Source organism: Epinephelus moara, chromosome 3, assembly GCF_006386435.1.
Source record: "Epinephelus moara isolate mb chromosome 3, YSFRI_EMoa_1.0, whole genome shotgun sequence".
NCBI lineage: Eukaryota > Metazoa > Chordata > Actinopteri > Perciformes > Serranidae > Epinephelus > Epinephelus moara.
In genome coordinates, this window is record NC_065508.1 from 1154614 (window position 1) to 1178476 (window position 23863).

At 43.7% G+C, this 23863-nt stretch overlaps 1 protein-coding gene across 7 annotated transcripts in view; it reads left to right on the forward strand.

Moving 5' to 3' along the window:
• The window catches only part of st6gal1 (ST6 beta-galactosamide alpha-2,6-sialyltranferase 1), a 29933-nt gene extending 11698 nt beyond the window's left edge, over nucleotides 1-18235 (forward strand). For 6 of the 7 annotated variants that reach the window (XM_050037576.1, XM_050037568.1, XM_050037551.1 and 3 more), the window contains 7 exons: nucleotides 7402-7608; nucleotides 8470-8835; nucleotides 8948-9212; nucleotides 9393-9490; nucleotides 10276-10377; nucleotides 10667-10841; nucleotides 11584-18235. In XM_050037576.1, coding sequence (XP_049893533.1) covers nucleotides 7402-7608; nucleotides 8470-8835; nucleotides 8948-9212; nucleotides 9393-9490; nucleotides 10276-10377; nucleotides 10667-10841; nucleotides 11584-11843 — 1473 coding nt within the window. In that variant the 3' untranslated portion in view covers nucleotides 11844-18235. Of the gene's footprint in view, nucleotides 1-3617; nucleotides 3696-7401; nucleotides 7609-8469; nucleotides 8836-8947; nucleotides 9213-9392; nucleotides 9491-10275; nucleotides 10378-10666; nucleotides 10842-11583 lie in introns of those variants that run through there. The other variant, XM_050037599.1, reaches the window with a different exon arrangement.
• Nucleotides 18236-23863: the final 5628 nt, after the last annotated feature.

A 23863-nucleotide genomic window follows, 5' to 3' on the forward strand; every position in this document is an offset into this window, starting at 1 on the left:
CAGACTTATTTTGTGGCTGAATATAATTTGTAGCTTCTTAAAATCTGAATGAGGATAGTGATAGTGAGATACTGGCTCCAGTGATGAAACAAAACCAGCATCAGATGGACTGTATTCATAATCAATACACCACAATAATATAGCTAGCAAGCCAACACGCCGTCTGTGGTCATTTTGACTTGACCAGCAGACTTCACTACAAGCTGATTGGCTGTTGAAACAGGTGACATGCTTTAAAACCAGCCGCCGGCCATTTGACCAGCTGAGTGTCAGGTGACATCATCAGCGGGCTTGAGTCGAGCTCAGACCGGCCAGTTCACACCGCTGACACTTTTCTCTGTAACGTTCTGAAACAGTTTAATCTCGTCATGAATCTTTGGTCTGAACTGGACTTCATATGCTGTATTTTTTCTGACCCTTATATATTAACATGTGCTCAGTGTTGACTGTTTTCTGTTGAGACCAGTTGATCAGTCTAAGTTTAACCTGCTCTGTAAACATCAGGGAGATAAGTCCTCAGGAGGATCCCTGAGGGGCTCCAGGCAGCTCCTTCCTACCATTGACGCAGAGTGGAAGCAGCTGTTTCCTCCCAAAAGCCTCTTTATTTTCAGACGGAGGTCAATCAGTGAAATCTTTTCATTGGCTTTGTTATATCTCAGCTGGGAGGGCAGATGGTTTATTCACAGACTGAACTGGACCTCAGGGGGTTCATTTCAGTGACATCCAGAGAAATGTGTGTTTCTGTTTTGAATCCCTAAAAAGTTGCTGTAACACAAACACTGAGTTCTTGGGTTGTTTGAAGACATTAATTTGGTGAGTTTTTTGGGACATTTCTCATCAACTTTGACTTTGTGTAGACAGATGATTCATCTGAAGCTGAAGCAATAAATTAAATGATTAATGGATCTACATAAAGTTTATTTATAATGTTCCCCCTCAGCTGACAGTCTGTGTCGCTCATAGATCCACACTGACTCCAGAGTGACTCAAAGCAGCGATGAGAGGAGCCTTTTAGCTGGTTTCAAGCTGAATCTCGGAACATAACCAGGTTAGCGTCTGCAGCATTAGTTACCATGGTGATCTAGCCAGGTTACAACCTGGAAAACTCTGGCTTTAGGCTCAACACACCTCACTGAGACACTAATCTTGGGTCATGGTACGCCCCTCTGGTCGGACCTGCCTTGTTTGTTTATGTATCAGGATGTAACGTTAGCTAACTTGGACCAAACAGGAGCTGAGATGCAGCTGACGGGCCGAGTCATGATCTGTCTGGAGACCAAAAACAAGGGAAACAAATGCACACATTTGAATAAAAAGCATCAGTAACCATCACATGATGGAAGGATCTATTTAGTGAACATTAAAACAACAAAGATATGATGGGTTATAGTTTGATTTGACCCCAACAGAGCTGACACCGACCTCTGGCTCTGCCAGTGCCGTCACTGATGTCATCACCTTTTATATTTTTCTTGACTAAGGAGGTGAATGTGGAGGTAAACATTATAGCTAAACGTTAGCATGTTAGCATGCTCAAGTTAAAACTTTATCTCAAATGACCACAGTGTCTCAGAGCAGCTTACGCAGATGTACACCCTTACAACTGTTGCCCACTGAGAGCGCTTTCAGAAGTGTTTTTGTCCATCACTCGTGCGTCTCACACAACAGGTCCGCCACCATTTTATTAAATGTATATACAATGACTCTGATACGCTCGTGTCACCGAGACTCCCCGTGTCTTTATGCCTCTGCGCCAGTGATAGCTGTGGCCGGCGGCGTTATGTTTTCAGCCTGTCCGTCCCATCCTTACGAACACAATATTTCATTGGAATTTCTTCAAATTTGGCACAAACGTCCACTTGGACTCAATGATGAACTGGTTAGATTTTGGTGGTCAAAGATCAAAAGTTACTGTGACCTTTTCTGTCTCATTCTTGTAAATGTGATATCTCAAGAATGCCCAAGGAGATTTATTATTTTTTTTGTTCAATTTGACACAAACGTTCACTTGAACTGAAGAATTAACTGATTATAATTTTGTGGTCAAAGGTCACTGTGAAAACATCTTTTGGCCATAACTCAAGGATTCATACACTAATTATGACCAAACTTGACACAAATGTCTAACAGGATAAAATAATGAAGGTCAAAAGGTCAAAGGTCAGCTTGACTGTGACATCATCATGTTTTAACGTCATATCTCAGGAACAGAAGGGGAGACATTTGGTCAGATACTGAATTGGTGACTCTAATCTTGAAACTGTGCTGATTGTATAGATCTTCTGTGTGTGAAGCATCCATGTTTTCACTGACATGGATGGAGACTGTCAGAGACACTGGACTGGTGGGCGGAGTCATACAACCACAGGGTGAACTGGTGGGCGGAGTCATACAACCACAGGGTGAACTGGTGGGCGGAGTCATACAACCACAGGGTGAACTGGTGGGCTGTGATTCTAGTTCCCACTTTAAGTCTATTTATTTACACGTTTAGTGAAGCGTAATGTGTGTAGGCAGCTGTTACACAGATTTCCTTCTGTATACGTGTTTTGAATGTATTAACTGTATCTGCAGGTAAATCGACTGATGAAGGCTCCCAGTCTGTCTGTGAGGTCACCTGTTTCACCACAGGCAGATTCTCTCACTCGCTGCAGTGGGCGGGGAAATAAAATCAATGAATCAAAACATAAAACCACAGTTGATTTCTTCCCATGGAACTGATATTAAAACTGTTTTGGTTCAGTAAATTTCTGCCGTCAGCCCGGTAAAGGCAGGTCAGCTCGACGGACGGCTGAGAGGTTACTGGAAACAGAGTCAGTGTGGACATTACGCTCACAGTGAGGATCCCAGTTTGCTTAGAAAAACATGTTACTGAGACAGATGAAGCTGCAGCTGACGATCTTGATGTGTCAGCAGTGTGTGGCGGCTGCTGTAGAAATAACACAGCAGGAAGGTATTGATTGTATAAGTTCTCTGCTCCCATATGAAGCCAAATGTGCAGTCATGTGTGTATTTGTTTTCCATGTGCTCTGCTGTTTGTGATGGATCCAATCGATTCATCTTCGTATGGTCCATACTGTGCAGCAGCAGGAAGGCTGAGCTCAGTGGATCCACGGTTTGGTGTTGTTTAGAGTCAATCCTCGTTCAGACTCCGTCCATTTTCTGACGCTTATCGAGGTCATGGTGGCAGTAGTGAAGCAAAGTAGCTCCTCCCCCAGCAGCTCCTCCTGCGGCGTCCCAAGGCAAGGTGTTCCTAGCCCAGATGGGGTATTTAATCCCTCCAGGGCAGATCCACAGGGTCCCCTCCTCTCAGTCGCCCCTCTTCAAAGCTCATTTTTGTGTCACTGGAAGCTGTTTTCAGGGGAAACAGGTCATCGTAGAGACTCCCTAGATGCAGATGAGTGGCCGGACTGAGAGTGATTTAAGGACTCTTGTTTATCTGTCAGCAGCACCTGGTCGGGGGGCGCCACCCCCTTAAAACAACATGATTTACATCACAATCTAAGTTTTGTTTTTTGCCTCATCACTTAGACGACTTGAATCAGCAGATTTTGGGGCGTTCTTCTACCTGCTGCAGGAAACGCTGAGTCATGTTAGACCCCCGTCCATCCTGCAGGGATTAACTGAGGCTCAGTGATGACATGTCACTGGATCACTGCTGCTCTCTGTGACACTTCAGACGGTGGTGGTGGTTGGTACGTCAGCTTTTTTTCAGATCACCACGAGATCAGCTTTTAATATTTGAGTTAATATTTCTGGATGTGACACGCTTGGCTTGGTTTGACTCGTTAGTCAGCTCAGCATGGCAGGGGTCTTCAGAGTTTACATTAACAAGCACATGCCAGCTTTTGGCTGGTGTCACATGTAGTTGTCCAGCAGATGAAATCAATGGCCAAAATGTCCGGTGAGAAATATGCTTAATAAATAAATACGTTTATTTATAGCATATTAAATATCCTAATATTGTGTGACCTATAAGATACGTTGCTGAGACAACTTAAATATAAACTTATAAAGACCAGGTTTTAGGATTTTTATTACAGACACATCTGTTTGTCCACTGAAGCTGTACAGAGTCTCTGCCTCTTCATACGCCACATCCACAGCAGTCACAGTCTTCCACACTGCCTGTGTGAGCAGCGTCACTGAAACTCTGTTTATTTTTTCAGCATCCGTGTAAACAGGTCAGAGCAGCCACACTGCGAGCGTGAGCAGCACCGCTCAGCTGGGGAACATCTTGGAATTTGGAGTCTTTTTTCATACTGACATTATTCCACCTTTCCAGTTTCGAGTCTTTATCTGTCACAGACATGAAAAAATCTAAATATTAATTTTTATAACTTCAACATTTCCTGTTTACATTTCGAAATAAAAGCTCTCTGGTGTTTTTGTGGATGGAATTCCTTCATCTGTTAGCACGAAGCTTTTCATTGTGAAATACTTGCAGGACCTTGTTGTAGACGATGCAGTCGTCTGCACGGCTCCATAAATGAGTCTAGTATCAGCTTTTAATTGTGGAAATGAGTGACTGAAGTGTAAAGTCAATGTAAAGACGTGATTAGACACGAGATGCACGTGAGGCGAATGACACGAGATTCACTAATTAAGTAAGCAGCGCAATTCATTTGTGAGAGTTGAAAAATCTGAACTTCAGCGACCAATTTGCACCGCGATAGCCAATCAGCATGCCGGGGGTGCCGAGGACGCACCAGCGGAAGTTCATTCAACCATTCAGAAATTGCAATTGTGTCAAGTGAGTTAACACAAAATATTAAAGCATTCAAATGAGTAACTGAAGACAAAATTCACATCACCTTTGGTGTGAACACGACTTTACAGCACACTATGGCAGCACCGCTGTCTGTGTGAACACTGACACGAGTGAGCCGCAGACCTTCAGTGAAGAGGCCGTCATGCACTGCTTACGCTGGCAGTGTGGCCCTGGCGCTTGTCTTGATTTATTTTGTTGCAGGTGTTTTTCCGTCACTCTGCAGGGCCGGTAAAATATGTTGATGTGTTGAGGTGAGCTGTTAGCAGAGGTGCAGTAAGAGTCTGGTGTCTGCAGGTCTTCATCGAGGCAGGTCACCTGGACAGGTCGGCAGACAATCACAGGGCTGACACTTTATGTGGGATTTATACTTCTGCGTTGAATCGACCATAGGCTCTGCGTCGACATGGAAACTACAGCGTAGCCTGACGTGCACTTCCCCAGAAGTATAACACCACGTCACAGTGCCGCAGACCTCCTGTCTGTCTCTGTGAGCTGAAACCATTTCCCTCAGTGGAAACAAAGCTTTGATTTACTTTAATTTCACAGATAAGAAACAGTAAATTGTGAAGACAATAAAGCCTCCACACACTGTGTGTGATTTATCCTGGCTGAAATATGAGCAGAGGAAATCTCTGCTAGCTGCTAGGCTAATTTATACAATGTAAAATGCCATAGGCTTGTGCTAATAACGTTAGCATGTTGTATTTGTGGGGAAAATGTGTCCAGATAAAGACAAGTGTTTGTCTGTGAATGCTGCGAGTTATAGTGAAGCTGATTTGTGTTTGAAACTGTCTCTATGAAGCCATGTTTAATGTGTGTTTAATGTGTGTTTAATGTGTGTTTAATGTGTGTTTAACGTGTGTTTAATGTGTGTTTAATGTGTGTTTTGAATCAACTAAACTTTACAGCACTTCACAGAAACCTCCGTCGCAGACTAGTGTTTTGGAGGTGTAACTGCAGAGTGACACAGACACACCGCCACACAAGTATAAATGCCACTTTAGAGTTTCATCAGTCGGAGCAACTCTTTGTACAAAGAAGCTTTGTGCTCTTCAGAGGCCTCACACGAACTTCACAAGAGTCAGATTATTCTTTTATTTGTTTGCTTGCTTTTTCATCAGGATTAAAACTGAACACCTTTCTGTGAACCACTGATTTCCTGTTTCTTCTCCTTCACATCATTATTATTATTATTATTATTATTATGTGGCCATTAATTTATTTTTCCCCAGCTGGTGACCAGCCTCATTACAGTCTGGAGGCTGTAAAGCACTGTGGGATAAAAAGCATCCACTGATGGACTTCCCCCACTTCCCTCTATCTTAGTATCTCTCTCTTCTTGTCATTCTCTTCAGGCACATCTCGCCCCGCCTTCCCTCCTGTTTTTCCATCCTCTGATGAATCAAGCCATCTTCCTCCTCCTCCTCCTCCTCCCTGCTCTTTCCCCCTGATTTCCCCCATCACCCGGGGCAGTGATGGCAGCTCCAATGTCCTTATTCTTCTTCGTTCACTCACTCACTCACTCACTCACATACAGTATACAGACGCAAAGATTCAGTAGTTGTTTCAAATGACTAACTACAAAATATTTTCCCACGCGACTGAGACTAGTAGTCACTACCAGTCTACTAGTAGTAGACTGGTAGTGGCCTCACAGATAGTCTGTGGATTATTATGGAAGGAATCATTTTCACTGGAAACTGTGGAGGACCACATGTGTAATAGGGATCATTATAAAGCACGTCATTCATTGATATCAGACAAAAAAAGTAATTCATTTACAGATTAATTTATCCATAAATAGGCCAAATAAAAACAGGATTTCTAAGAAAACTAGAATCCAGTCCACCCTGTGGTTGTATGACTCCGCCCACCAGTCCACCCTGTGGTTGTATGACTCCGCCCACCAGTCCAGTGTCTCTGACAGTCTCCATCCATGTCAGTGAAAACATGGATGCTTCACACACAGAAGATCTATACAATCAGCACAGTTTCAAGATTAGAGTCACCAATTCAGTATCTGACCAAATGTCTCCCCTTCTGTTCCTGAGATATGACGTTAAAACATGATGATGTCACAGTCAAGCTGACCTTTGACCTTTTGACCTTCATTATTTTATCCTGTTAGACATTTGGGTCAAGTTTTGTTATAATTAGTGTATGAACTCTTCAGTTATGGACAAAAACATATTTTGTGTGGTCGAGCGACCTTTGACCACCAAATTTTAATCAGTTCATTCTTAATCCAAGTGGACGTTTGTGTCAAATGGAAAGAAATTCCCTAAATGTCTTTTTTTTTTTTTTTTTTTTTTTTAAATTGTGTATGTTGTTTGTCTTGCTCTTATGGTGCTATGGACCTCTCCTTGAGATGTGTCTTTAATAAAGTATGAATTGAATTGAATTATTGAATTATTATTATTGAATGTTAGTTTTCATTTGATCTTTTGACAGTCAAACAGCATCTCTGACTCAGCTACTTCGATCAGAACATTAAACCCTGGGAGGTGTTTCATCAGCTGCAGCTCAGCTGTTGAAACTGTTTCCTGAATCCTGATTTAACTTGTAGGGAACATTTCATAGGGTTGGACGGACTTACCAGACAGTAGCTAAAGTGTGAATGTCCTCTGCAGATCCCCGGGGCGGCGATGGACCGAGTCAGTCTGCTGTGGCGTCTGAGGCGTCGGGCTCGCCGTGGAGCTCTCTGCATGGCCTTCTTCTGCATCTCCATGGCTCTGCTCTACGCCATCTGCGCTGAAAACAGCGTGCCCGTCACCGACGCCATCTTCGGAGTCCGGGCTCGGACACGGGCTCAGCCTCGTGCACACTCTGTCATTAAGGTGGGTGTTAGCTGCATCATGTGACCCAAAGTGATTTACTGAGTTAGAAAAGAAAATGATTTTTCTTCTGGTCCTAAAAGTCAGACTAAAAATGTGTCACTGATAATTTTAGTCCAGTTAAGAGTGACGTCCTCACCTGAGGTGGTCGATGAAATCAGACGGCTGCAGGAATGAGTCCTAAAAGCAGGAAGTGAGTTAGCGAGTTAGCATGTTAGCGCTCCTGGTTCTCACGTCTTGAAGTTAGCTGGTTTTTGATGGGTTTCTGGTTCAACACCTGAAATAAGATCTGTGGTGAACACGAGCTGAAGAGACTTTCACATTTTGCAAAGGGCAGGTGGGTGCTGAGGGTGCTGCAGCGCCCCCTACTGACAAGGGGTGGAACCACAGTCTGAAAATAGTTTGCTATTTTACCATAACTCATGGGATATCTGAACATTTAAAAGGACAGTAAGAAATTATAAGAAAAAGATGTTTACAGTGTGTGACTTTAATTAATGCCCCCTGACCTGACAGGTTTTCAAACACTGACCCGTGCAGGACTCTGGTTTGTTTATAGCTGTTAGCTTTTTATGTCTGGCGACTGAATTTACACTTCAGAAATAATAAAAGTGGTGGTAATTAATGAAGATTATCATTCTGAACAAAACCTTAAATTATCATAAATTTTGTTGCCACAGAGTTTTTTTTTTTTGCAGTAATCTAAAAATCCAGTGTAAAAATCCCGTCAGCTTTTTGTTGAGGAACGAAGGCGACGCTAACTTCTAGGTTGGCCTACAACAAGACGTCCTCCCTGCAGCACTGTACCAGCCCTGGATGTTTGACCTACCTGACTCGTCATCTTCGTCCCTCTGCCTCCCACAGGTGCTGCGAGGCGGAGCCAAGCCCATGTACATCGACCCTCAGAAACTCCCAGGTGTTGTCCCAGGCGACCCTCACCGTCCGATCCCCGTCCTCTCCTCCCCGAACCGCACCCACGATGCTGAGGAATCGTCAAAGCGGAAGCAGAGAGAGCGGGAGCCTTCTGGGTTTTTCACTCGGCTGCTGCCGCGCCCTTTCACGCGTGCCCTCGAGACCCTGTTTGGAGGCCGGCGGAGGGGGGAGCTGAGTGGCAGAGTGGGGGACGCGGAGTTCTTCGGACCTCACGGTCTCCTGGGAGAGGTGTGGGATGACGAGATGTCCAGTAGCATGCTGGGAAGCAGGCTGAGGAAGGTGGTGCAGAATTATCAGGTTAGTTTGGTGTTCAGTAGAGATAAAAGTCTAAAGTCTGAGAATAAAATCTGACTTGATTTTAAATCATAAAATTCAGCCTGACTCTAAATATTATAACCACGCTCGTCAGGCGATGAATAAGTACGGAGTGCAGTTCTCCGGCCCCGGCGGTGTGTCCAGCAGGCCCAAGCTGAGCGGCCCTGAGCTTCTCTGCCAGATGAAGGACAAGGTAGAGGTCACGACTTTGACCTCTGACCTCCAGCCCTTCTCGTCAGTGCCCTGGGCCGCACAGCTGCCACCGCAGCAGCTGACCTCTGACCTCGGGCCGTACAGGAGCTGTGCTGTGGTGTCATCAGCAGGGTCGCTGCGCTACTCCGGACTTGGCAAAGAGATAGGTGAGAGATGTTTAATCATCATGTTTGATATAAGTCTGTTTTGTTTTAGACGCTAAACACAAACGTGTGAACTCCTTCATCAACTGTTTCTACTTTTGTGTCCAACTTATTTACAGAGGAGGAAACAATGTGTGACATCATCGATGTTTCACTTCTTAAAATGTTATAATTAAATCACAGATTCTCATGATGCCGTGCTGCGCTTCAACGCCGCGCCGACCACCGGCTACGAGAAGGATGTCGGTTCTAAAACCACAATCCGCCTCATCAACTCCCAGGTACACACGCTGACCTGCTGAAGGATACATACAGCGACTGACACGAAGACAGTCCTCATGTGTTTGTGTCTTTAAACACAGGAATATATCTGACTCTTACGTCAGAGGACAAAGAAGGTTTAATACCAGAGCAAAAATACAACTGAATGATGAATATGTTTTATTCCTAACTCATTTTAAAATGACGTGGTTTTCAAATACTGAACTGAAAATTCTGAGTTTGAACTTTTGTGCTGACTCGTGTCGTACACTTGTGCAATCGCTGAATCGATAAATGAACTTCCACCAGTGCGTCCTTGGCGTCAAACGTCCCCGGAGGATCTCAATGCTGATTGGCTATTGTGATGCATATTGGTCACTAGTTCAGATTTTTCAAACTCTCACATGATGTGAAATCGCACTACTCGCTCCTTAATTTGCGTATTTCACGTCACATCCGTTGCGTTGCCCGCTGGGAATTCACGTCTAATGACGTCTTTACATCGAGTCACATGTTTTTCTTTATTGACGCCCGGTGTGAACACAACAGTTCAGGTTTTAAGACTTCAGAAGCTTCTTGCTGTGGAAACATTTACATCACAAATCTTTCTACAGCTAATAATAATTAGTTAAAATGACCTTAACGTCACGTCTGTAAATGGTTTGATCATGTGAGAGGTTTTAAATGAGCCGACTTTGTGTCTCTTAATAAACAGTGGGATTATTAAAGATCATGTATTAAGATCAGTGTCCGAGTCAGCGTGTGCTACAGATAGATATAAGGCATTTGTTTACTTGTGTTGTAGGTGATGGCGTCTGATGACCATCGCTTCCTGTCCAGCTCTCTGTACAGCTCAGGTGCCCTGGTGGCCTGGGACCCCGCCCCCTTCTCTGCTGACCTCACTCAGGTGACGTTTACATAAAAGCCAGAGGGTCGAACCTTTAATAACTGTTCCTAAACCATGCTCTGTGTTTTTCATTGCTTTCACACAATGTTGGCAGAACATGAAACAAAAAATGCCCTCAGCTCTGACAGGAAGTCACCTCATGCCTCCCCCTTTGTCTCCTCCTTCAACTCGCTCACACTCTTCACTCACAGTTTGACTCTGTGTTTATTATCAGGAGCTCCAGAATAGAAACCTACAGTACAGGACGATGTTTTAAAGAAGCCTTGTGTTATGTTACCCCCCCCTGCAGTGGTACAACAGGACAGACTACCCCATCTTCACCCAGTACCAGAGATACAGGAGGCTTCATCCTCTGCAGCCCTTCTACATCCTGCATCCTCGCTTTGAGTGGCAGGTCTGGCAACGAATACAAGACAACATGGCCGAGCCCATCCAGAAGAACCCGCCCTCCTCTGGCCTGCTGGGTACGTGACACACCAACGCTCGCATTAAAACTTTGTGACAGTCTAACTCTAATGACGGAGGAGAGATTACAGATTTGTTCCCATCTGAGTTTAGTGAATCTGTGTACTTCACAAACCCAGGTGTCAGAACACCTGAGTTCATCCCCTCTAACTTTTACTCTTATATGTAAAATATGATTTACATGGACAGTAAAGTATAATAAAGAAACACAGTAAAATACAATAAAGAAACATGGTCAAATACAATAAAGAAACACAGTAAAGTACAATGAATAAACAAGGTAAAATACAATAAAGAAACATGGTCAAATACAATAAAGAAACACAGTAAAATACACTAAAGAAACACAGTAAAGTACAATAAAGAAACACAGTAAAGTACAATCAAGAAACATGGTCAAATACAATAAAGAAACACAGTGAAGTACAATAAAGAAACACAGTAAAATATAATAAAGAAACACAGTAAAATACAATTAAGAAACACAGTAAAATACAATAAAGAAACATGGTCAAATACAATAAAGAAACACAGTAAAATACAATAAAGAAACACAGTAAAATACAATAAAGAAACACAGTAAAGTACAATAAAGAAACAGTAAAATACAATAAAGAAACACAGTAAAGTACAATAAAGAAACACGGTAAAGTACAGTAGAGAAGATGATACAGTTACTTAACAAAAACTGCTCTTTAAGAAAAATATGATCACGTTCTTCTCTCCTTTATGTCCCACCAGGCACCGTCCTGATGATGTCGCTGTGCGAGCTCGTGCACGTCTACGAGTTCCTGCCGTCACGAAGGAAGACGGAGCTCTGCCATTACTACCAGCGCTTCTACGATGCCGCCTGCACGCTTGGCGCCTACCACCCTCTGCTGTACGAGAAGAACCTGGTCAAGAGGATGAACCAGGGCTCCGACCGCGACATCTACTCCCATGGGCGCGTCACACTGCCGGGGTTCAGGAAGCTGAACTGCACCCAGGCTGCGGAGCAGTGAAGCACACACACACACACACACACACACACACACACACACACACACACACACGCACACATACACGACAATGAGGAGCAGAAAGCTGCATGAAGACACGTGAACACGAGGACAGACGCATGAACACCTTATCCCCACTGCCGAAACTAAAGGAACGCTGTGCCACTCACTATAAATATGACATGTTGTTACTGTAGGCTGTAAACACCTCACACTCACACACACACACACACACACACACACACACACACAGAGGAGTCCAATCAGCTGAGAGATGTGCCTGTCATTCACACATACAGATATCCTTCAGAGGACGTTCCACTGATAACGTTCGTCCCCCGTAACGACCCTTAAAGGACCATGCTTATCCAACTTATCTCAACTTATCTTATAAATCGCGAGCACGTTTCAGACAAACGTCAGCCAAGTCTTTTTCCAAAGCGTTCTGTCAGCCTTAAACGTCTTTCAAACAAACATCAGCTCTCACCCACTGTCGACACTGAAAGGGAAATGTATATAACAGTTCAACAAACGATAAGAAACCTGCATACGAAGGCCCAGACACACCAAACACACCTCAGAGAACCAGAAGGCCTCCTGCTGTGTCACCTCACATCACCTGCCAGTGTTGGGCAATAACACCTTACAGTAATAATATCACTTTTCCCAGTAATGAGTAGTGTAACTAATTACTGACATTTCAGTCAGGAACACGTCGTAATTTGAACCATTTATTGCGACAAATTTAAAAACAGTTCTGTTTGGCGCCGAGGGCTCCGCTCTGGAGGTGCTCCCTGGATCAGACAAGCAGCATGCTGAGCCATAACAGGAAGTGCAATGCAGAGGGAAGGATGGCGAGGCGTTCAGGTGCCGCTCTCTAACAATTGCTTTATTGCAGTCGTCACCACTGAACAATAAACATGGCCGTCTCATGAGGTCGAACAGCAACCCTGAGCTAAACTCTGCTGACTATCATTACTCTTTGCTGCCTGCTGTCTTCGCCATGTCACCCCTGTCAACGTTACAGATCAGAAGTACAGAGAGTTGTTGACTAGAGATGATGCGCCGTCTCACGGTGGTCACTTCCTGTCAGCGTTACAGATCAGAAGCACAGAGAGTTGTTGACTAGAGATGATACGCCGTCTCATGGTGGTCACTTCTGTGCAAACCGCCAGCTTTTTACAGCGTTACAGAACGGAGCATCAACAGTAGTTGTTTGTTTCAACTCGTCTCGTTGTGAATTTTTGGTCTGAACTGGACTTTAGTGTCTTGTTGTGATAAAATAAACCAAACTTTCTCTGCGATGCGTCTCAGTCAAGTTTCAAGTCTAAAACATGCAGCATGCTTTGGATCCTGAGCATCAGAAATATGACGTAGACACTTTGTGGTTTGTTGGACTGAAACATGTAAAAACAGCGGTATGGTCCTTTAATCTTAAAATAAAGTTGTCAAACTGACCCACTGAAGACGTGAGAACTGGCCAAATAGACATCATTAACTAACAAAACCAACCACACAGACGTGTTCAGTCAGAGAGGGCGTCACCTTCTGTGTAAATACTGTCACGTACTCTGCTGTGAGGCGCTGCGCTCACTCCGTCACTTCCCTCTTTGAAACCAAATCACACACGATACTTTCCTTTTGACTGTTTCACGTTGAGCTTGACGGTCCTGAGAGGAGCTGTGGGGAAGTTTTATTTCTGTTTGGTGTTAGAGTCCTGATCCATTTTTGCAGTGCCAATAACTGCTCCGCTGACATCCCATAATACTGAGGACCAGTCTGATTCAGTGCTGTTATTCAGCTCACTTACAGAGGTACAAATCTACGGCACGTACGAGTGTGAATAAGACACTCTGGCTTGGGTTTTAGTTTGGAGATTTCTTTTTACAGCTCTATTTTCAGAGCTTGATACAGACTTGTTGGAGCAGCGGGATGTTTTGGCTCACAGTCAGCAGTTTCCTCAAATGTGATTGTATTTGTTCTCAGACTTTACTTTCTGTGGTAAAGTAGTGTCCGCGCTCCACGCCACACAAAGGAGCCGTGAGTCACAGTGAGAGTACGCCCACATTAAGCTGGTGAAATTTAAAAATGCATCTTCTCCTCTCTTCTCTCACAAAATGTTTTCCAGAGTGGATCAGTCTTAAAACTCCAGCTTGCTGTTTGTACCTGAACGACCCGCCTGAGGGGCTGTGTCCACCAAAGCCTTTTTCCTGGGGTCAGAGTATTTCAGCTTGATGAGGCGCTGGGCGCAGGGTTTACGCTAGACCTTTACTTAATGGCCAATATGGCCGTCAGTGTTCCAGAGTTCTGGCCACATACTGTTTGTTTTAAATATCTGTATAACAGCCTTGATTTAAACGGCAATAAAACACTGTCAATTAAATAACTTGAAAATATTCTAAATGAAGAGGCGGCCTGTTGAACACTGACTGATCACAGTGACAGAGGTAAAGAGGGAAAAGGACTCAGTGCACCAAGCGTCACCGTAAATCACCAAGTCTGCTATCCACCGTCTGACTCGCCGTGGTGGAGCGAACACAACATAACTTATGTGTTTCCACAAAAGCTGATACTGGGATCATTTATGGAGCCGCTGCATCGTCTACAAAACGGCCCTGCAAATGTTTCACAATAAAAAGCCTCGTGTGAACAGATGAAGGGATTCTGCCCACAGAAATGTCAGAGGATTTTATTTTGTAAACAGGAAATGATGAGTTAAAAAGAAATATTTGTTTTTCATGTCTGTGACAGATAAAGACTCGAAACTGTAGTGACAGGTGGAATCATGTCAGTATGAAAAAAACATTTTCAAAATCTGTTTTTGTTGAAAACTGCATCATGAAGAGAAAAATATGCGAGATGTTCTGCGCCTGAGCGGTGCTGCTCACGTGGGCAGTGTGGCTGCTCTGACCTGTTCACACCGGCGAAAAAAAATAAACAAGAGTTTCCACGACGCACGTGCACTGCTCACGCAGGCAGTGTGGAAGACTGGTTGCTAAAAACCACACGTCAGGTCGAAAAAAAATGGCAAGACTGAATCTCCTCTCATGATCTCACACAGACGGGCCGGTCCGTCCTCTCTGCCTGCATGATTCAGCCTCCGCTCATCCAGAGCGAGTGCTCTGCTCTACATCTTGCCAACGTGTTTCCTTTGGCGGATATACTGTAGCATCGCAGCTAGATGCAACCAAAGCGCCTCAGCTGACAAAAACGCTGCGCCTCCAAAGCGCTCTCAAACTCTCCCAGCTGGGCGTTTCCTGAGGAGCGCCTGGTGTTTACAGCAGGAAAAAACTCTTTGGTGGAGACAAGGTCTCAGAAAGTGACGGTTTCTGTTTATGTCTTTTGACAGTATTAAAAAGTCTTGAAATTGTTTTGTTGCAGACAAAGATCTTTACGGGTTCCAGCACGTTTTTATGGACAAATTTTCCAAAACATCTCAAAAAATGTTTTTCTTGCCTGGCATTTTTCAAAGACATCAGATTCAAACTCTAGTCGGACGTAATTAACAAACTAGTTTGCACGACTAAGGGGAGGGACGGACCCAGTTAGGAAATGACCACATGGACGCGATGGAAAACTAAACACTGTTACACTCTGACACATTTTAGAGCAACGTTAAGTCGACAGCAGAAAATTAATTTGCCGTTATGTTTAAGCACAGATTATTCTAACAATTTCATTTCACGAAAGAAAGACGGATTGCACCTTTAGAAACCTGTGGAGTCAGTCGAGTGGTCAGAGAGCTGATGAATGTCTCACACACACACACACACACACACACACACACACACACACCTCACTGAATCTATTTATCTAACAACATACTGCCTGCAGACTTCTCCTCTTATCGTAACCGTAACCAACAGTCCAGTAAAGTTAAACTAACAGATGTTTTGTACCCACACAGTCGACCCTGTAACAATCTGTTCCCAGCTGTCTTTTTATAATTCTTATAAAGTGTAAATATTAAAATAATAGAAACACCTGGAGGACGGTCTTTAATGTTCTTCTGTGACGCAGCCGTGTGAGGCAGAGCTGAGTTTTATTTCTACAAATATTCAACTTCAAGAACTGGAGAAGATCAGAGTCACAGATTGAGTGTCTGACCAAATGTCTCACATGATGATGTCGCAGTCAAGCTGACCTTTGACCTTTTGACCTTCATCATTTTATCCTGTTAGACATTTGTGTGAAGATTGGTCATGATTAGTTCATGAATTCATCAGTTCTGGACAGAAACATATTTTGTGAGGTCACACTGACCTTTGACCTCTGACCACCTGATTCTAATCAGTTCATTGTTCAGTCCAAGTGAACGTCCACGTGTTGCAGTGTATTTAATGGCTGCACAGAGCGCTGCTGTCTACAACTCTGCCTCTGTTAAAAGGTACAATATTCCGACCTCCTCCACCGTCACCTTGACTCCGCCCTCTAGTGCCACCTACAGGCTGTATCTGTGTCAGCATGATTGATGTGTGGCGGTATGAAGGCGGACAGACAAATCTATTTCCATGCGTACAGGGAGCATTACTCAGCCTGTAGCGTCTGAAAAACTGTTCCAGGAAGTAAAACTCCAGTCTGCCGACACGTCTGCGTCACTGCTGTATTTTTAGTATCGTCACAGAGAGAACGGCCTCCAGAGTATTATGACTTTATTCTATTATTACAGACGCATGATTATCACCTGTTAGAGTTTCTCCAGAGTAGCAACAGGAGAAACACTTTACGTCTCTGATGAACAGAGAAACGATCCGCATGGCACGAATCCTGCTTTTATCCCATGAGATGGTTCTTCACTGAGCGTGAAGTCAAACATGCATTTTGTTATTAGCATCATCACATGTGAGCTAGCTCATTAGCATGCTAACAAATACAGTGAGCCTGGACGACACAGTGGAGGGCAGATGTTAATATAAGACCCCCCCTCCAGCTGGTTTTGCCTTACAGAGCCACGAGCTCAGAGCTCGGCCGTAGACTCAGTGATTTTTAGAGATAATTCCCAGAAAAGTTTCTCGTATCGACGGGGCCGACGTTTTAGGGTTCACCTCAGACTGAAGCAAGAGTGTGAGCAAGAAACAAAATGGCTCCTCTATTGTTTCTGTAATGACTTCACTTTCATGTTTTTAGCAGGATTTATTGTTTATTCAGGAGGCAAACACTTGAATTATTGATGTCATTGCATTTCAGACAGAAACCAGGAGAACATTTTCTCCCTATGCAGCTGCGCTCTCGTCCTGATTCATTTCATCTGTAAAACCTTCTGACATATTTATTTCAGCTTTCAGATTTTCTCCTGCTTCACCTCCCTCCTCCTGCTCGCTGGGAGAACTTTGGTTGTTTAGCTGTTAACTGTAGTTTCATGTGGTTGATTGTATTTATTATTTACTTACTCTTTCTCCTTTGTTACTGGACTCAGTCTGTGTAATGTTTTCATCTGCCAGAGAAACACAACTGACTTTTAGAAGCATGTCATGTTCATGAGATTCTTGTCCTTTATTTTATGTTTTTTTTCAGGTGTAAATTCCCACAATTATCAACATTTCCTGTTTAAGTTCAGTTTTTAATTCAATAAAACATCATGATCTAAAGTGTGAATGCCAGATGAACAGTTTGCTTGTTCCAACTGAAAAAATGGTCCAAATGATTACGACCCTGATTCCAACAGAAGGGACGCTGTGGAAAAATAAATAAAAACAGAATGCAATAAGCTGAAAATCAGTTTTGACCTACAGACCCTTTACTGTTAGTGAACAGTGTGACATGTTTGTTGGTGGGCGGGGCTTAGCTGGAGGCAAAACAGTTCTCCACAGACATTAGCTAGCGCTAGCTAACAAGTTGTGTTGTCTTGTTTTAGACGATGGAGGAAGATGATGTGAGTGGTGCGTTCAGAAACACTCATTGTGAGTGTGGGAGCGCACTCTGACACAAACTGGAGCGTTGATAAATTGGGAGCGCTGTCTGAATGTAGCGTTGGGTTATCCAGAGCAGCGCACTCTCAGAGTGGCAGAGCGCACTCTGGACACTCTGTCTGTGGAGACGGAGCAGCAGAGCGCCGAGCGGAGTGAATGTGTGATTAACTTAACCGTTGGTTCATTCATGTAGAAATATAACGCTCCGTTTCTTCCACCAACAGGGCTCTCATTTTAGTGTAGAGCGTCAGACTGAATTTACCAACGCACCATGTCAGGTCACTCACTCTCCGGGACCGCCAGTGTTACTTGAATAAGTAAACACTGACCAACGGGACCAGACTGGCCGACCCGTATGCTCTCACTCAGTGGATGGATGATGTCACAGGAAGCCAATCTTACAAAGGAGGACCACACTTGTTTGTTTTGCTATGGAAGCTAACGTTAGCTAATGTGCTAAAAAGTTAGCGTTCCAGAGAAATCCAATATTCCTCTGTCTAATTTTTGTCCTTGTTTCTGTTCTTCAGCACATTCACCTGCAGCACGTTCACCTGCAGCACGTTCACCTGCAGCACGTTCACCTGCAGCACGTTCACCTGCAGCACGTCGACACACCATTTGTGACACTTTTTATGCAGAATGAGGTCCTTTGAAAAGTTTTAATTTTAGATGTAGAAACAGATCAGGTGTGATCAGCACGCCGCCATAACCAGAAGTCCCTTGCATGCTAAGATGTTAAATGACATCAGTGATGATGCAACCTGCTAAATATCAGCACGTTAGTGTCACTGATGTGACGTTTGTGTTCAGCTCAGAGCAGCGCTGTGTCTCAGTGCAGCCTCACAGAGAAGCCAACATGCTGCAGCCTCTTTATTTCAGACACTTGACTTCTTCAGGCCTCTAAAAACATGTTTAAATAAGTAAGTCACTCCCTGGGCTCTGACGAATCATGTTTGCCAGTGTAGGGATCATATGTAGATTTGATTTTAAAGATCAGCTCTGATGTAACATCCCACTGTGCCTGATTATCACATGTCACATTCACACTGGTTATAAAACACACATCACTGTATATTTTTAACCCTGCATTTATCAGACACAGTTTAGTGCTGGACATGTTTCCGTCACGCTTCTGCTGGAGACGTAATAATATTATTATTATTATTATTATTATTATTATTAGAGTTTTATTTTGAGGGTTCCTCACTGAGTAACAAACGCTGTCAACGAACTGTTTACATGTTTGGTTAATAACTTTATGTTTCAGGTGTCACGGCAGCCATTTTGTCTGTGTGTGAGCCGGAGGTTGTGACGGTCACACGTCAGGATGTTGGGGTGAAGAAAATATGAATTTAAAACTAAAACTGAGGCCATCGGCCAAATCGTCCTTAAAGAGTGGAAGTTACATTAGATTTGACTAATGAAGATTTAAAAATGTCACACAGTGTTTTATGTATTTTATTTCATAATTTACTGTCATAATCAAATGAGATACATATTAAAGAGACAAATATTTAGTGAAAGTTTTCCTGCAAAGTAAAGAAGCGTTACAATAACTGTTGTTTCATTTCCTCTTAGTTCGTTTTTAAATCCTTAATATTCAGACTACAGACAGAGGAGGACGCCCCCTGCTGGTCAAACTACGAGCTGCAGGGTTCCCACATATTTTCATGGACAACATTTCAAACCTTTTCCATGAGTAGTTCCTGTAGTATTTATTAATAAATTTATTTATGTAACATTTAATGTTTTATTTATTTATTTCCATATTTATTAATACATTTATTTAACAGTTATTTTGATTCTTTTATTAATTTATTCCTGTATTCATTGAGACATTTATTATTTTACATTTATTATATTTATTATATTATTTATTTTTATATTGATTTATTTATTCCTGTATTTATTTATCTATCCATTTTTTTATTGATACTTACGTGATTGTTTGGCCTCCACAGATATTGTAATCACACAGTATTGATCCCTGATCAGCGTGACACGGCGCCATGATGCTTCAGAGCAGTTATTCTGCGGTCAGTGTCGCCCCCAGCTGGTCACTGAGCGGAACTGCAACAAAACACCAGCAGCACGATCACTGTGATATTAATTAATCTATAACCTGCCAAAGCAACATTTACACAAAGGTTGTTGTGCAGTAATTTACAGTTCTTATCAAACTGCTGTCACAGGACAGGTTGTGCAGATCAGTGTGTGTCACAGGACAGGTTGTGCAGATCAGTGTGTGTCACAGCAGGACAGGAACACAACACGTGTTAAAGTGTGAGAAGAGCATGATGTAAAGTTTCACACTTTATCAGCGGCTCAGACCACGGTGTGATTTATTCTCTAAAATAACTCAACACAGACTCACACTGCAGAAATACACGTGAAGCAAACACACACAATAAGTCACACAACAGATCATCATTATCACACCACAGCCTGAAGATAAACTCTAACATGTTCACAAACACAAACACATACCGAGACATGTTAACGACCAGCTGTTAACATCCACAGTCCGTCCATGAAGGTCAGCTTCAGGTCACCAGGTTACCATCTTCAGCCTGAGCCTGAGGCTGGGGAGAGAACCACAGCTGTGGAAGACATCCTGCGTGGTACCTGTGCCCAAGACTCCGCACCCCAAGGACTTCAGCAGCTTCAGACCAGTGGCATTAACATCGCACCTCATGAAGACTCTGGAGCGCCTGGTCCTGTCTCGTCTCCGCCCCGCAGTAGGCCCTTCAATGGACCCGCTGCAGTTTGCCTACCAGCCTGGCATTGGGGTGGACGACGCCGTCATCTTCCTCCTGCATAGAGCTCTTTCTCACCTGGAGAAGCCTGGAAGCTCTGTGAGAATCATGTTCTTTGATTTCTCCAGCGCTTTCAACACCATACAGCCTGCGCTTCTGAGGGACAAACTGGAGCACATAGGGGTGGCTAATCACCTCACATCCTGGATCCTGGACTACCTCACGGACCGGCCGCAGTATGTCAGGACCCAGGATTGTGTATCGGACTTGGTTGTCTGCAGTACGGGGGCCCCGCAGGGGACGGTGCTGGCACCGTTCCTCTTCACCCTCTACACTGCAGACTTTTCATACCACACCCCCACCTGTCATCTGCAGAAGTTCTCTGACGACTCTGCCATAGTCGGCCTCATCACAGATGGGGACGACAGGGAGTACAGAGAACTGAACCAGGACTTTGTGGACTGGTGCCTGAGGAACCACCTTCAGATCAACGCGGGGAAAACCAAAGAGCTGATGGTGGATTTCCGCAGGCGCAGACTCCTCCCCCCAACACCGGTGAACATCCAGGGAAAGGACATTGAGATGGTGACATCTTATAAGTACCTGGGTGTTCATCTTAACAATAAACTGGACTGGACTAATCACATAACAGCACTGTACAGGAAAGGCCAAAGCAGACTCTACCTGCTGAGGCGGCTCAGGTCTTTTGGGGTGCAGGGGGCGCTCCTGAAGACCTTCTTTGACACTGTGGTGGCATCAGCCATCTTTTACGGAGTGGTCTGCTGGGGCAGCAGCGTCTCGGCTGCAGATAGGAAGAGACTGGACAAGCTGATCAAGAAGGCCAGCTCTGTCCTGGGATGCTCTCTGGACTCTGAGGACTAATGAGTCCCATCCTCTGCAGGAGGAGATAAAAGCTCTGGAGAGCTCCTTCAGCGATAGACTGATTCACCCAAAGTGTGTGAAGGAACGCTATCGCAGCTCCTTCCTGCTGCTGCTGTCAGGCTACATAACCAGCACTGCTCACAGTAGACTGCACCATGGACACTTTATTGACACCATAATAAGCATAAGTGTCCCCCATGTTGTTGTTTATTTGCACATACAATATTCACTTTGCACTAAATATGTTCACTTTAATCCATTGCTCACTTTTTATTCACTGCTCATTATTATTATTATTATTATTATTGTTATTATTTATTGCTGTTTCTTGTATTTTTGTACTCTTTTTGCATGCCTAGTTTTACGTTTTTAAATTTTGAAATCTTTAATCTGACTCTTTCCCCTTGACTGCTGTAACACTGGAATTTCTCAATTGTGGGATCAATAAAGGTGTATCTTATCTCTTATCTCTTAAAACCCTTCGGCGGCGGGTTCGAGCTCAACAACAGTCACCATCATTAACAAACCATCACTGTTTAACATGTGCGCATGTGCGAGTTCGAGAGGGCGGGATATCTGTCAATCACTTTTTAATGTGGCCAATCAGAGACTCACAATCTCCTGTCAGTCAAAAACGTTTCTGTTTTTAATTTAGCCAATCACCTCACAGTGGTGGGAGGAGTCAACTGCTGTGTCTCAAATCGTGTACTTCTGTACTTACACTTAATATTGTGAGTGCATAAGTGTGTTCACACTGAGCAGTATGGAAAAATGCAGTGCACTGTGAGTACCTGGATGGTGCACTCAAAACGGTCAAGAAGTTGAGTGTGGAACTATGGACACTTCTCGCCCTCAATGGTCGCCATCTTGGCTACGTAGCGGAAGGGGAGGGACCACTTTTCAAACAGGAAATGGCGGCCGTGAACGTCGCTGCATTGTACAAATACATGTGTTTTTTGCACTAAGCACCACTATACTGTTGTCAGGTATAAGCCAGCACTGTTTGTTGGGTTCATTTAGCAGTCTGTAATGATTTGGTACCGCGAACGATAACACGGAAGCTAATGCTAGTTTGCTGACAAGCTCATTTGCAGTCGCCATTTCCGGTGAGTGCACAACGGCCGTGTTTGGGTTGAGACAACACTACCCTGTCGAAATTTGCGCACTACGTCAATAAGTACATAGTGCAGAGGTATACTAACGGAAGTACGTGATTTGAGACACAGCTAACATTTCAACTAACTAGCTATGCTAACGCTAGCTAGCATATGCTATCAACTTCTCAATTATAACTGAATACAATAACTTAAAGCAACTCTTACCTTTCTTGCATTTCACACAGCACTTAGAAAAAATTTGAACATCCACAACTCCACCTCCCTCCATCTATGATAGACATAGGCGTTGGCAAGGTAACGTTAGATACACGGAAGAGGAGAGCTAAAACCAAGGCAGTCAAACACAACCCCGGAGTTTTAAACTCAGCCGGAGTCAGTGATGACTGATGGGTTTTAGAATAAGGTCACAGTGCTAACTTTAGATAGTAACATTAACGTTACTAGTAAGTGGAAATGCACAAGTAAGATAATGTTAATGTTTCAGAGGCTACGCTACAGTAGGCTAACGTTAGCCATTAGCAACTGGATGCTGTGTTGTCATATAACATTATAGCCTATGTTACATTAGAGGCAAACTTAAAATACCTGTCCAGCAGAAACTCTGCGACCATCTCGTCCCTTTTTAGCTCAGGATGAAGCTGCGTCAGTCTTCGCCATCGCTCAAAATCAGAGCAGATGTTGAGAGAGATGTTATGCAGGCGGTTACGTCAGTCCAGTCGGAGGCCTCCATGTAGGGAAGACAGACAGGACTCTCGACCAATCATTGCATTCGGTCCGAATTAATTAATGATAGATGTTTGTTTCTGGCTGCCAGCATTAGCTAGCATAGCTAGCACGTTAACTAAGTTAGTTGATATGTGCTCCCATGTATTTTGGTCCTGTACTTTTAGACACATTGTGGAAAGATGCTGCTCAGATTTAGATTTTAAAGTAAAGTGAGTAAAATGTGTTTATACTTTTCACAGACATATGTCACACTGTGCTTCACAAGTGTGTTGTACGAGAAAGAAAGTGACTATGAGAGCCACGTAGTTGAGAGTGCACAACTAGAAAGAATACACACATAAATAAAAATACCACGCCATTTGAGCTTTTGTCCTCACGTACATGTTTAGTACATATCTTTGGTGCTGTAAATGAGACCTCAGGGGCCTCGATAATTAAACTCTGTGAAGAATCCACACTCAGTGTTTGTGTTTGTATAAATGTACATGCACCGAAAACACTGTGATTTATGAATCTGTGTGTACACCTGCCAGTACGCAATGTTTAAATGGATGCTGTGTGGATCGTCTTTCTTGTTGTGCTCTTGAACAAGCCGTGCAGAACAGACAACACCTCATGGTCACACATCACAA